This window comes from Strix uralensis, chromosome 10 (assembly GCF_047716275.1).
Source record: "Strix uralensis isolate ZFMK-TIS-50842 chromosome 10, bStrUra1, whole genome shotgun sequence".
NCBI classification, from domain to species: Eukaryota; Metazoa; Chordata; class Aves; order Strigiformes; family Strigidae; genus Strix; species Strix uralensis.
The window spans coordinates 1,326,666-1,340,203 of NC_133981.1; the positions used below are offsets into that span (position 1 = coordinate 1,326,666).

A 13,538-nucleotide genomic window follows, 5' to 3' on the forward strand; every position below is an offset into this window, starting at 1 on the left:
TTTGTGAGATTTTGAGGGAAGAAAAGGGATGCAGTCTTCCTTATTAGCAACTCCTTTTCCTTCTCTCAGTGTCAGGCTTGCTGTGAAGAAGACTGTCAGTTTGTTTTATCACATGCATCCCAAGGCAGCTCCTTTTTTTTTCTCCCTGACACTTTTGTGTCATCACAACATTCGTGGTCTTGATCTCAGAGCACTTCTTACTGAAACACATGAATACAGCCTTTCTCTTCCCAACTATTACGGCTGCTTCTGCTGCCCCATTACAGCATCAGTGTCAATATAAATAATTGTATATATTTAACCTTTTACAAAGGATGGAGTTTCCACATTTTTGAAGCCCCTTTGAGCCTGGGCAGACAACACTCTCGTTATTTTAACAGCATACTGACATTCTCTATCACTAACCTTTGACAATAGTGAACTGATTTTCTGTTTGCAAAACTCTCTTTTCCTTACGGGCTTCTTTCACCTTTTCTCCTGATTGTGCCTATGGGCCCGTCTCAAGCCACTTAAGAGAAAGAAGTTTCTCTAAAAGAAGACAAATGAAGTGTTAAAGCCCTTTCCCTCTTCGACTGCAAAGATACCTTTCTTAGATACACCCCCTGCAAAAAGATTCCTGTACACATGCCAGGAACAAACTCTCCTTTATCCATGGTATTTACCAACCCAGACAAAACCAGAACACCCCTTATACAGGAGGTGTATTAAGTTGATAAGACCGTATTTATTGTGTTCTCTTTGATAAGCTTGTAAGCAGGAGTAGTTTGAAGCAGAAGGGATTGAAAGGTCCTGAGGTACTGATGTGATTGCTACCTTCTTCATGTCTGATGCTGCCCACAGGACCACAGGAGCATAGAAGAGCATAAGTAACTCACAGCCCACCTGTGGATTAATTGACTGTATTAACTGTTTTCCCACTTCTTCAAGAGCTTTCCAGTCATACACCTTTCTATAATCCTCGTCTCCATCACTTAGACACCTTTCTGGCTCCAATTCTGCTTCCAAGGTGCCCCTTTCAACTTTTTCCCCATATCGTTCCCAATGCCTGCAATGCCTTTCTTCTCCATCTGCCTTTCCCTGCCTTACATCATCATTGTCTTTTCAGAAAAATTCCTTGATGCCACCTTCTGAGGTGTTTGCTGGTGTAGAACAGGTGATGTTCTTTCTGTTGGCTTTGACAGTGTTTGGGATGGGGCCGTGAAGGATGGTCTTTGGGAAAAGGGTTATGTTACAGATGGACTGTGGAACTGGGGATATGGATGGGGATCATTTTGGGACAAAAGACTCTTTCACACAAGTCTTAAAACTTTGGGTCAAAATACTGTTTTGAAACAAAAAACTGAAAAGATTCAGTAAAAAAATGACAAAGTGAAAGATATAGATTTTCCAAAAAAGACACTGCATTGAGGTGGGAGGAAGAGAATGATTCATGGAATTTTATCAGAATCCACAAATAATGTTGGTTTTGACTGGGAGATCCAAATTATTTTTTTTTTCCCTGTGGCATTCCTTCATGATGCTGGGTATGTTCCTTAGCTTTTTACTGCTCACCTGTGAAATGCTGCTAACAAGGCTTCTCTACCCACCTTTTAAAGTTCATTATTATTTATAGCGCACACTGATACTCCAAAGAAAGGTAGTTTAAATAGCAAAGTATCTTTGTTACGTTAATCCAGAAAACTAAACATTTATTTAGTTTAATCTACATAAATTAAGGAAGGAAGAAATGATGCAATGAAAAAATAACTCTAGAGACATACTATCCACTTAGTCCAACATACTTTCTCCTACGTACATAGCGAAGGGTGAGATATTTCACTTCACAGAGGCAAATTGCTGGAAAGAAGAAAAAGGCATGGTACTATCTGTTAAAAATCTGTTTCCTCTTACCCAAGACATAAATCTCGCTGTTGACTACGGCTGTGCTGAAGCGGTATTTGGAGTACTTCATTGGCGTGCCTTCTGTCCATTTGTCTTGGCCCGGGTCGTACCGAAACGTTCTGTTACTTAATCGATCCGGCTCATCGTCAGGCAGATCCATCTGTATGAAATATGACAGCCATATAATAATACAACATTTGGAGTCCTCTGCACACGCCTGCATGCAATTAATCACAGCAGACAGCTCAGCAGATAAATAACATAAACACATCAATTATAGCTGCAAAGTGATTCATACTCACTAGGGTTTAACAGCACCCATGACTTGTGGCTGGGATACACTGTAGAAGGCAAATGAATAAGAGGGCATCTATATTCTGCAGCGATAAAGCTGAGGATTTGGGTAATAACAATACATTCAAGGCCCCAGCTCTGGCAGAATGTACCTCTTTCACAAGGCTGCTGTAAAGTCCTAATAATAATAGAGGGAAAACCATTCTATCTGACATTTTTTCTTCCTGCTAAAGGTTGAAATCTATTCCCACTGCTCCTCAGACTGGACTGTGAGTCTCAGTGAGGTACTTTGCTGGCCTTTCTCACGTCTGTATATGTACTAACTTATTCTCAAGTCATTTGCACGTTTATTTAGTCAGCCTAACCAAGTAATGTTGTTCACTGCTGTAACTTCCCCTTCAATAGCTTTCATAAAAAGCTCCTAACCCCCGCTATATCTTTGCTGCCATAATACTCTTTTTATACTCACTCCTACTCCTCTTGTTCTCTCTAATCTTCTTCCCCTTTCTGTGCCTGTCTCGTATGATGCAGGGAACTCAGATTATGTTTTCTGGGTACGACACCCTTGAATGTAAGCAGTAGGCTGTGGGGGGAGGATCCTGAAATATTTCGGGATGAAAGGTTTCACATAGAGAGAGTGAGAAAGAGAGAACTACTTTGCTCGCTTGTGATGGTGTTATATGTGTTCTTGCTTTGCTTGTTATTTTTCTTTCCCAAAAGACCTTTCCAATACTAATGTCATGGACAAGATAGGAGAAGGCAAACTAGAAAGTAAATATATAGCCCCTTGGTTACTCCCTGTAAGTGCCCAGGGGCATGCTCTTTCTCCATGGTAAGTGTGAAACACTAATTTATTCGCTGAAAGAGGGGTAAGCTGTGTATTTTCAACACAAAATAAGCATATACTTAGGAGCAGGCACCATCTGACATGCTGTAAATTCCCATCCCACCTCATTTTTGTGGTAACGTTCACCTCAAAGTGCACCCTGTGCTCTTTATGTACAGGAAACATAACATTTAGCAGCCCTTCTCTCTGTCTCAGGGGTCTGAAACCTTCCTCTCAGCCTCCCCAAAAGCTTTCTTCCATTTTAAGAGTCCCCAGTTACCAAGGCTGGAGTTGCCTGGGTTTTTAACTCCACTGGCATCAGTGAGGCCAGACCAATGCTGAGCCGGAGCAATGCTGCTGTGTGTCGAGCCCTTGCCCTCCTAAGCTGTCATTTTATGTCCTGGCTTGACTTTGTCTTGTCTTGATTCAATTGCAAAGCCCGAGTGGGAAGGGAACATGTATTTATCTCTGTCCTGTAATGGACACATGCGTTTACGGCACTCTATCAATGCTGCGTTGTTAGTATTTGTTCAGGATTGACAGAACATTCAGTGCTGCTTGAGCACAGGGACAACTCCTGGCTTGATGAACTAATTTGCTTTCCCAGTGCAGCTGTGGTAGCCCCACATATATAATCACTGCATCTGACAGGTGAGTGTGGGAGATATATAGTACCAGAAGAATTCATCACTCTGCAGTGATGGCCTTAAAGCACTTTTTTTGAAAGCTTTAGCTGATTTGTTCTGACCTGTTCCAGTACTCCCTAATCTTACAAAGCTATGTTTTTTAATCAATTACTTACAATCTGCTCATCTCAAGCCTATGTACATATAAACTCAGACTCCCATGTGTTGCTACTGACAGTACTGGTCAGCAGGTATCCATTGCAGGTGTTTTTGAGGTGCCTGTATTTTTTTTTTCAAAACCATTCTTGGCTCAATATTCCTGACTTGTGCTTCTAAACAACTTTTCCCCTTACAATCTGTTCTGGATAACTATTAAGAAAGACAAAGCTGGTTGTCTGATTTCAGCATCTGTCTTTGTGACACAACATATCTTTCAGTTCCAGTTTTTTTCCAGACAGATTGTTCCTACATTAAGTGCTTTCATATTTTAATTCTTTAAATAGTGAGGTATCCTTGCTCAGTTGTTTCAGTACCAGAAATACTCTCTGATCTTTCTGTTGTCTCCCTTGGGGAATCCTGCACTTAAAATATCCAAAGAGGTGGAAATCTTGTTTGCTGAATGCATCTCACTTTTAAATACTTTAAACAGTAATTTATTTCAAGAGAACACAAACCAATGGGATGTGATGACAGTCTGAACATATTGCTGTCGGCAGTAAGGATTACAGATGCTCTACCTCATTGTCAAGTAAACGTGGGGCTTTATCTTGAATGCTCAAATTTAAACTGCACTGAGCAGTAAATAAGAATGGGCTACACTCTTAAAAAGATCTTTCACTCTGGGAGGAACTGGAGAGAGCAAGCACTGTTCCTGGCATCCATCCTCCTTGTAGCATAGTTCTGTATAGTCCCTGTCCTACTGAATATGGTATCTGTGGCCCTGCTGAAAATTCCCGTTAAAACTTTACATGGCCAAGCAATGCAACGGAAACAAATTAATGGACTGATTGAAAGAGTCTGTTTTCCAGAGAATGCTTTTAATTTAAAATATATTATAATGAAAATCAAATAAATGAACTTTAGTTAATCAAGAAAGTTTCCTGAGAAATTGAGGTGAACTTTAAATTTCAGGTATAATACTATCCCTGAAATTTACCTCTCTACATGCTTTTCAAAGCAGGGCTCAGTTAAGGGCCCCTGTATGATTTAAATACCTGTATTTACTGATACCTAGAAAAATAAAGAGGATGGTGTATAAGGAAAGGCTGAAACTAATCCATTTTTCACAGCCTGTCATGACAAAAAAAGTGCCAAATATGTACTGAATATCATCCTAGTTATTTCAAGTTTTTTTACACAAATAAGGTGTTTAACCCAGTAGCTATTTCAAATGGAACCCACGTTGACATGGGAGATGTATTTTAAACTCTCGCTCACTGTGCACATCTCTGTGAAATAGCTGCGCTTCCTGAAGTTGGTATTTACAGTGAGGATGGCATAAGATGGACATTATTCCTCTTCACCCTGTTTGACTTTCCTATGAAAGATGTTTAATCAGAGGAATGTGAGCAATTTTTTCTTCTATTATCAATGATGTACTATTCCTATGCAAGAATCACCACAAAATTACACATCATATAAACCAAGCACAGCTCTGCTTGTTAGTAAACAAACAAAACAAAACAACTGGCACATTTCTTAACCTGTGGTGTCCAGCCACCCAGCACGTAGAGCTTATTCTTCACCGTCACTGCCACATGGCAGGCTAACGGCACTGGAAGAGGCGCCGTGCTTCTCCAGGTGCCTTGCTCCATGGAATACTTCTCCACACAGTTTGTGACCAGAAACTGATTTTTCACTTTCATCTGCCCTCCTATCACATAGAGATCGTTATGGATAGTGCCCAATGCATAGAGTTCACGGAGCTGAGTGGTGCACAGGCTGTGCCAAAACTGGTTTCCTCGTGGGTGGTATCTGTAGGAAAATCCAAAGTTGTAAATGCCCTGGTTCCCTGAGGTCCCATCAGCTTGTTTTGAATCATTACCCCCTTCATCGTCAATGTTTATTCAGACAATGGCACAGTGACAAGAGGAGCTTTCTCCTTCACAAGGAAGTTAATAAAATTGAGCCCAATATTTGCAAGATCAAGCATTTTTAGTATGAGGAATCCTAGGCATCCTTTCAAAGATATTTGACCCTAATTAAGGTAAGAAATCCCTTATTTCTGTATGTGCTGCTCACAGTTTCCACTGAAGTTAGTGGGAAGAGCGAGAGCTCAACACTGCTGAAAATAAGGCCACTGCATCTGTCACAGTATGGATTTACTTCCTTAAGTTTAAGCATCTGTATTTGAAAATGCTGTCACCATTTTCTAATTTCAACTTTAATCCAGAAAATGTCTGTGTTTCTTTAAAATGAGTGCATCTGAAAAAGACATGAGTAAAACCAGAAAGCTATCAATCATTATCCTCGAATCTCTGAAGTACTATCATCAACATAACAGAGAAGTGTTTTCTCTGTCTTACTGGATTCCTTGAGTCATTCACTTGACTCATTTCCCCCTGCTAATGACCTAGGAAAGAGTATCCTAGGAAAACGTTGAGATTTGAGTAAGGAGAATATAAAATCCACATACATTGATGTAGGATCCAATCAAGCTCATTTACACAGAGATGCCACTAGAGTAAATCCTCCTTTTTTCAGGAGAAAAGGCATCAGGATTTGGTTGCATGTATATAATTCAGTGTTATGAAGATAAATTGTGACAAATTGATTAGAGTAATCAAAATCTCTGGGAAAACTTTGAAGTAAAGAGTGCTTTATCTAATGGTCTTTTTTTTTTTTGTCCCCAGAAACATTATTTGGATTTAAAATTTTTGAATAATTAGGGATTTTCTGACCGAGGGTACACACCTATAAATTTCGATGTTCCTGGTCTTTTGTCTAGACATTTTGACGGCGCTTGCCTCGCCTGCCACAATAATATCATTTTTCTCAGTGACGACACCAGTGCAAACACATCCTAAACCCTCTCCATACTTTGGAGATGAAATGAAGTAAGTCTTTTTTGTTGCAGGAGCGTAACAAAAACTGGCATCTGCATAGCTACCATGTCTTGACCTAATGCCAAGAGAATTGTTGCCGATGCAGAGCAAGAGATCAGTAGTCTCCATGCCGTATCGCAGGCTGAGAGAAGGGTGGCTGGATAGTCTGATGGTTTTCAGTGCTTCCTCAAACATATCATTGCATTCTGAATTGCACAGAATCATTGTGTTCCTCTTCCGGGCTTCCACAAGAAAGGAAGGGCTGACAAGTACCAGTCTCACTTGCTTCAGGAGCTCAATAAGGTGCTCTACACGTGACTTTCTGCTGTACTTGACCCATCTAATGACGAGGTCCAGAATGGTCTCCTCCCTGGAAATATTCAGATCATCTGATTTTATGAGAGTCAACAGCTGCTGGAATCCAATCTCTAATATTTCTTCCTGTAAGCTCACCTCAGCAAAATGCTGATATAAGTATTTCCTCGCTTGATCACATAAATCTTCTGCCCCAATATGGTTTGCAAAGTAGTAGATGCCCACACAGTTGGAAGCATCCATATGGTCCATCATGTACTTCTGACACATACTGCAAACATCTTCCATCTGCGTGAAATACGCAGCAAGCGCAACAGTCTGCACATTCTGATTAGTGAGGTGCAAATCTGCACTGTACATGTAATTGAGTATGACCGACACGCTCTCTGCAGAGATGTCATACAGTACCACTTCTCTTTGCGTGCATTCAACCAAGCCACAGGTAAACATGGCTTTGAAATAGGGACTGAAGGCAGCCAGCACTACCTTATGGCAGGGGAATTTCTCACCTTCCGCAACTAGGACGACGTCAATTATCTCTGTTGATTCTTTCATTCTCTTTACTTGTTCCAATAAAGTCAAGCTATGGCTCTGCTTTCTTCTCTCCTCAGGCTTATGATCCATGGTTGGTCTCCAAACTTCCTGTTTTTAAATCTCCTCAGAATTCAAGGTCTTCATCAGGAATGTTTCTAGAGGTAGAAGCATAACATAGTCCAATAAGAACAATTTATTAGACAAATTAATATCTAAAGATAGTAATTCTATGGGGTGTTATATAAATCAGTAATGCGTAAAAAGTATGTAAAATTACGGTGAGGTCTCAGGCTCAAGATCACTGAGACAAAATAAAAATCAACACTTCAAGTGTTCATATATTCAATAATCTCCCCCTGAGTTTTGTGATTATTTAAAGAAAATTACAGACAGTCTTTTCCAGCTGCCTTCTCCCTCCTTTCCCTGATTCTGATCCAGAGCCTACTAACATCGAGGGAAAGATTTCCACTGACTTTAATAAACTGTAGGTCAGGCCCTTAGTGCCTTGGCTATTCAAGTTTTGTCTCTCACATACACCTAAAGGACATTAGTCCTTGCGTAGATGCTGAAAGTACCTTGTATTTTCAACAGCTCCTTATGTTACACAGCTACGATGGAGTAGTGCCTTTCAGCGCTCACAGCTCCTCTCAGACTAGGAGTTACGCCTAAGCAGACTTCAGAAAAGGGTTTTACAAGACTAAATAATTGGAAAAACATTAGACTTGCTTCTCTCATTAGTTTTTATAGTGATCTACACCTCTGCAAAGCGGGTAGGAAATAAAGCCACTAGTACAACCCAGCTCACTGGCATTTTATAGAGCCATAACGGGATGTGTGAATGTTTCCTTGCCACCAGACTAGGCTGCCAGTTTGCAGAACGGTTTTAATTCAAATGCCCTGTGCAAAGCAGTTAGGAAGCTGCTGCCTTGTCACTCTACCAGTGGATTTGACTCTGCCTCATCGTGCCCCACTTCACCAGCAGCTTTCTCCCCAGGCTTCAGGCTGAGAGAGTCAACACAATGTTGTAGGCACAGACAGCTTCCACCTCTGCAGTGTGGTGGCAGAACTGCCAGGAAGCAACTTGGTCTAATTGGCCAGATTCTGTACTCTTTCACACCAAAGTGTAGGTCACTGGTTACTGCAGAGTTGCTACTGGTTTGCTTTGGGATAAATAAAGGATTAGTAAATAGGGACCAGCTTTCAAACTGTCCTCCCACTTCTCAGCAGGATGCTTAAGTGCTGCAGATTCACAGAGTTTTGGTTCCATTTACTGTAACCTCAAATGGGATTTTTAATTAAACTGTAATTATTCACATACTCACTCTAGTCTTATTTATGGGGAAAACAGAAGGACCTTTATGGTCCTATTTCGGTTTTTGGGGGGGCCTTTACTGAACCTCTCAGGCTTTCAGATCAGCAAGCTGCAGAATGTGAGGTGCAGTGGTAGAGCTGTCAATGGGAGAATGATGTTTATCCATCACTTGAGGGGTGCCAGTCCTTAGCACACTTTTTGTCTCTAATGTGGTAGTGAGACAGTTCTGCTGTGGAAATGCATTAAGGATTCGTGTCATGAATCACCAATTCACAAACAAGTCCTAAAGCTGAGGTATAGCCAAGTTCAAACACATTGTAAACATGCTATGATTTGCTTTATGAGACTATTCAAATTAGTAACATTCCTCACCAGCTTAAATATTTGCAGGAGCAGGGTCTTGTACAACAGATTGAACTGTTTTTCTCAAATCCTGGAAGTACAAAGAGTTGTCTGTTTTCATTAAAGAAATATGTATCAACATAAAATATGAATATATAAAATTCTTTGAAATCCACCTAAAGGTATTTTCACAAACAGATCAGATTTCTCTACAGTTCTAGATAGATGGATTTTTTCAAAATAGTATAGTTATTTCCCAGGTAAAAAGGAAATCTACAGCTATCTCATCAAACTCAGACCTACTCTTTTGGCTGTTCAGTTGTTTTTGGAAGTAGTCATCATTCTGTTTTAGCAAATTACATAGATTCCTCACTTTAAGTGCTAAATTAAAAGCTAGGCATGCTTTAAGACTAGCATTTCCTTGATTTTATCAATTCTTTCCATATTCCAAATCTGGAACTAGAAGCAATACATCTGAGAAATGAATCTGGGTTATTACCAGATTTCAAAAATGGATTTGGAAGACAAAACATTAACTTTATAGTCTGAATGTGGGCCAAGCTCTGAGCTCTTCTCATGGTACTTTTAAAAATCAGTCAAAGGCAGTAAGTTTAGTACAAAAAATAAAACAATGGTATTTCCAAAATCTAGAATTTTTTTTTTTTGCTGGTACACTGAAATGAAGTACTGCATTTGAGAAAATGTAGGTCTCAATCCTGCATCAACTGCATCTGGAGCAGTCTTTACAGTCAGTATAAGCCTTTTATGAGATAAAAAATGTTCTTTTTTTTAAGTCCACAGGATAATTAGGTGGCCAGTTTATTGTTTACCTCTCTTGCTATTTCATCACCTTGTAATATTTGATCTTCACTGCATTTTGATAAAGGAACCGCACCATATCTCAAAGATCATGTATTATAAGCACACATACCTTAAAACAGATGAGCTGTAGTACCTTTAACCAGGTTGTTCACCCTCCAACTGGATAAAAGTGTTAATAACTACCAACAAGACTGCAATCCTGTTTAGCAATCTGACTAACCAGGGTTTTTCCTCCAAAATGATCAACTTCTCTCCTTTCTCTTTTGTGATGTCAGAGCTTCACACATCCTCCAGCTTTTCCATAATGGACAAAATGTGCATTTTTAATGTGAAGAACAAGTGAGATGATTAATCATCATCATCTTTCCCAGACTTTTGTACAGATCAGGAAGAAGCAATGTGTAGAACTGAGTTATGATTTCACTTCCTTTGCTGGTCACCTTTAAGTTTTCTTTCACTGTTAATTTAGCTTTCTTAAGAGGAACACTTTGTCTTTGATTACAGCGTTCATCAGATTTGTGAATTTTATGTGTTCATTTACCAGTGATTAGGGTATCTGGTACAACATGCTCACAGCCGTTTTCTCCTCTCTTTCATCATTAAGACGTTAGCAATAAGCATCTTGAAGCACAACGTAGCTCATGCCACTTATGCACTACTTTAGGCACGAATTATCTATGGAGAAGCCCTACGCCCACTACCCAGATGATGAAGGGCACTGCCCATCTGCACCCAGTGCAGGGTGGTCTCCTCTACCGCCCGCAAAGCTGCTGAGTCGGCCTCTGGGCCTCCTCCCCAGGAGCAGCAGCAGAGCTTCCTCCAGCCTGTCAGTGGTAGATGGTGCGGCCTCCCCTCTCCTGGAGCCAGTCCATGCCCAGTCATCACCTCGTCCTTGGACTGAATTGTGCAGGCAGTCTCCACCTTGCAGTCAGGATCACCCGCAACCCCCCAGCCTCCTCTTCACCCCCCTCACTGAGCTCGGCAGAGCACTGCTGCTTCCCCAGCCAGAGCTACAGGCAGAGCTTGGTTACTTTACACTTTCAAGAAGACAGTATTTGCCTTTCCTTGTAAGAACGCACCTTCCTCATCTTTCATGCTTTGATAGCACGCCAAGCTCCTGACTGAACCATACTCAATAAAATCGTGCTGTCAACTTGTATGTAAGTCTACTTTCTCCATCCTACAGCTGAGGAAACTGAAGCTAAAAGGTTAAAAAAACCCCAGGATTAAAACCCAGGGGTGAAATCCTTTCATTAACTTCAAAAATTCATCCCTGTGCCTTAGCTACAAACTTGTCACTCCCCTCCTGGCTTTTAGCAGTGTTTAGGTGAGGTCATTGGAAGGATATTAATATTCTCCTTTATATCACTGGAAAGACTATTAAAGAGTAATAATGAAATGGTGCTGCTTTGCTTTCCCCTCTGGGTTACAGAGGAAAAAAGATGGTACATTGATATTAAAAGAAAGGATAAATGTGATACAAATATAATTTGCAGTGAGACACTACACTGAGATTGTGCCAGAGGCTGGGTTGTCATTATAAAACCTCCTGTGCAAGACTCAAATCCTTTGTAATGTCACCAGGAGCTGAAATCAGAGTTATTGCCTTATTCAGAGTTTTTGGATATTTTTTTTCTTTTATTGTGAAAAAAGGATTCAGGTGCAAATCTTCATTTGATGTTATTTTATCTCAGAGTCAGGCTGTTAATTTTCCTCCAATTCTGGCTGCTACTTTAATTTTTATATCAACTGTTTTGTTAGTCTAATTTCACTTCTTTTTTTGCCTTTGTGTCATGAACCTTATGAAGAGTCATATATAATTTTATGCAGGAGCTACAGCATACGTTTTGCAAGGCAGTAGGGTGCTGCATGAGCAGTTCAAAACATAAATAAGCGCACTGCTGTGAGCTCAGCTCTACAGCTTTTATGAGGCTATCAAACTATAAATAAATGCTGTCCTCATTTCTCAGTTACACTGCAGCCTCTTTGAACTGCCCCAGTGCAAAGGGACTGTAAACCAGATGGAAGTATCTCATCAGGAATTTCCCTTAACCTCTGAAAAAAAAAGCTACCCTGTAATTGAAGACATTATTTTGTCTGTATTTTTGCCTGGGACACAGAATTTTCTTGTCTTTTCCCCCAGTCCCAGGGAATCTCCACTTTCCCATGCTGCGGTGGGAGGGTGGGAGCTGCGGGACCTGGCCCAGAAGAGGTCACAGCACCCAGCGTGGGGCAGCAGGCTGCAGTGCGGGGGGCACCTCCTGCATCCTCCTCTTCCTCCTCTGCCCCCTTTTTTTTTTTTTTTTCTTCTTTGCCTTAATGAGGCTGCCCTGTCTTCAGCCTGCCTCCCTTCAGGTGCTGAAAGGATCAGAGTTCAGTCACATCAAAGAACCGGTGCCTCTGCCTATGAATTATTTGTGCTTCCTTTGTTATCAGTAAGCTGAGAAGCAAATCTGTTAATTGTATGCATTATGACATTTGGCTGACAGCCACAGCGAGGCAGAAATCAGTACCCAGATGATAATAATGTTATAATCTCAGGGTTTAATTATGAAGGCTGTGCTGGCATTTAAGATCAAGATTTTAAACCATGCAAAAGATTCTGCCGTGCTCAAGAAGGGCAAATAGTAATGCTAATCTTGATATAAGGAACAGATATCATAAGAATACGATATAGAACGAAAGCTGCTAGGGAATTGTAGGTGTTCCTATATCTATAGGATAATAGGAACTATTCTCTTAATTCTGATACCTAGAATGATGCTTGAAGAAATTATCACATGATTGAATTATAAGAATTTAGAGGGTAATAAGGTGATAAAAGCAGCTATTGCACCCATTTATCAGGAACAAATTGTGTCAATCCAGTCTAATTTTCTTCATTTTTTCAGGGATAATAGGGGATAAATTAGATACTTTGCCATGAGTGAATTTACTGATATGGTCCTACATGACATCATTGGAAACAAATTGTGATGAAATCAACAGACTAAACATAAATTAGATGCCCAACTGGCTGAAAAAACAGATTCAAACAGTAGTATTGGTGGTCAGACTGGGAGGCATTGCTAGTCTGTGGCTAGAGATCTGTGCTGAAAAGGTCACTCATAGTTTCAGGGAACACTTACTTTCTTGCTTTGACTTAGATATTATTTCTTGAATTAATTTCATCCATGCTGTCCAGATAAAATTTACAAATTTGTGTTAGAGCATTAAGTGGGAGAACATCCGATTCTTTTTAGGAAATTTACATCTAAATGGTCTGAGAGGGCATACAGGTGTCTCTGATAAAAGGTTCTCTGTGACAATTAGACATTTAGCATTTGGGTGTGTCTCAAGTATCACCATAACTACTAGCAGCCAGGCCACCTTCTCTGAAGTTTTCCATATTCTGTCAGTTGCTAGTTACTTAGATATTTAGGATTTTCACATTTTCAAAGGCATCTAAGTTAAACGTCCAAGTCCTATTTAAGCTCACTGTGCAATTTAGCAACTGAAGTGTCTGTATCACTTTTAAAGGTAAAACTTCAGCCTTAAATTGC

General features: G+C 40.3%; 2 protein-coding genes across 7 annotated transcripts in view; one reads left to right on the plus strand and one right to left on the minus strand.

Moving 5' to 3' along the window:
• KBTBD12 (kelch repeat and BTB domain containing 12) overlaps nt 1-13,538 on the minus strand; it is a 57,274-nt gene that overhangs the window by 25,977 nt on the left and 17,759 nt on the right. For 2 of the 4 annotated variants that reach the window (XM_074878785.1, XM_074878782.1), the window contains 4 exons: nt 9,205-9,265; nt 6,541-7,675; nt 5,331-5,601; nt 1,891-2,041 (listed from right to left, as the gene is read on the minus strand). In XM_074878785.1, the coding sequence (XP_074734886.1) occupies nt 1,891-2,041; nt 5,331-5,601; nt 6,541-7,610 (1,492 nt within the window). In that variant the 5' untranslated portion in view covers nt 7,611-7,675; nt 9,205-9,265. Of the gene's footprint in view, nt 1-1,890; nt 2,042-5,330; nt 5,602-6,540; nt 7,676-9,204; nt 9,266-10,105; nt 10,151-13,538 lie in introns of those variants that run through there. The other 2 variants (XM_074878784.1, XM_074878783.1) reach the window with 2 other exon arrangements.
• Nucleotides 1-13,538, plus strand: part of MGLL (monoglyceride lipase) — a 115,301-nt gene that overhangs the window by 17,298 nt on the left and 84,465 nt on the right. The gene's annotated exons all lie outside the window — the stretch shown is intronic.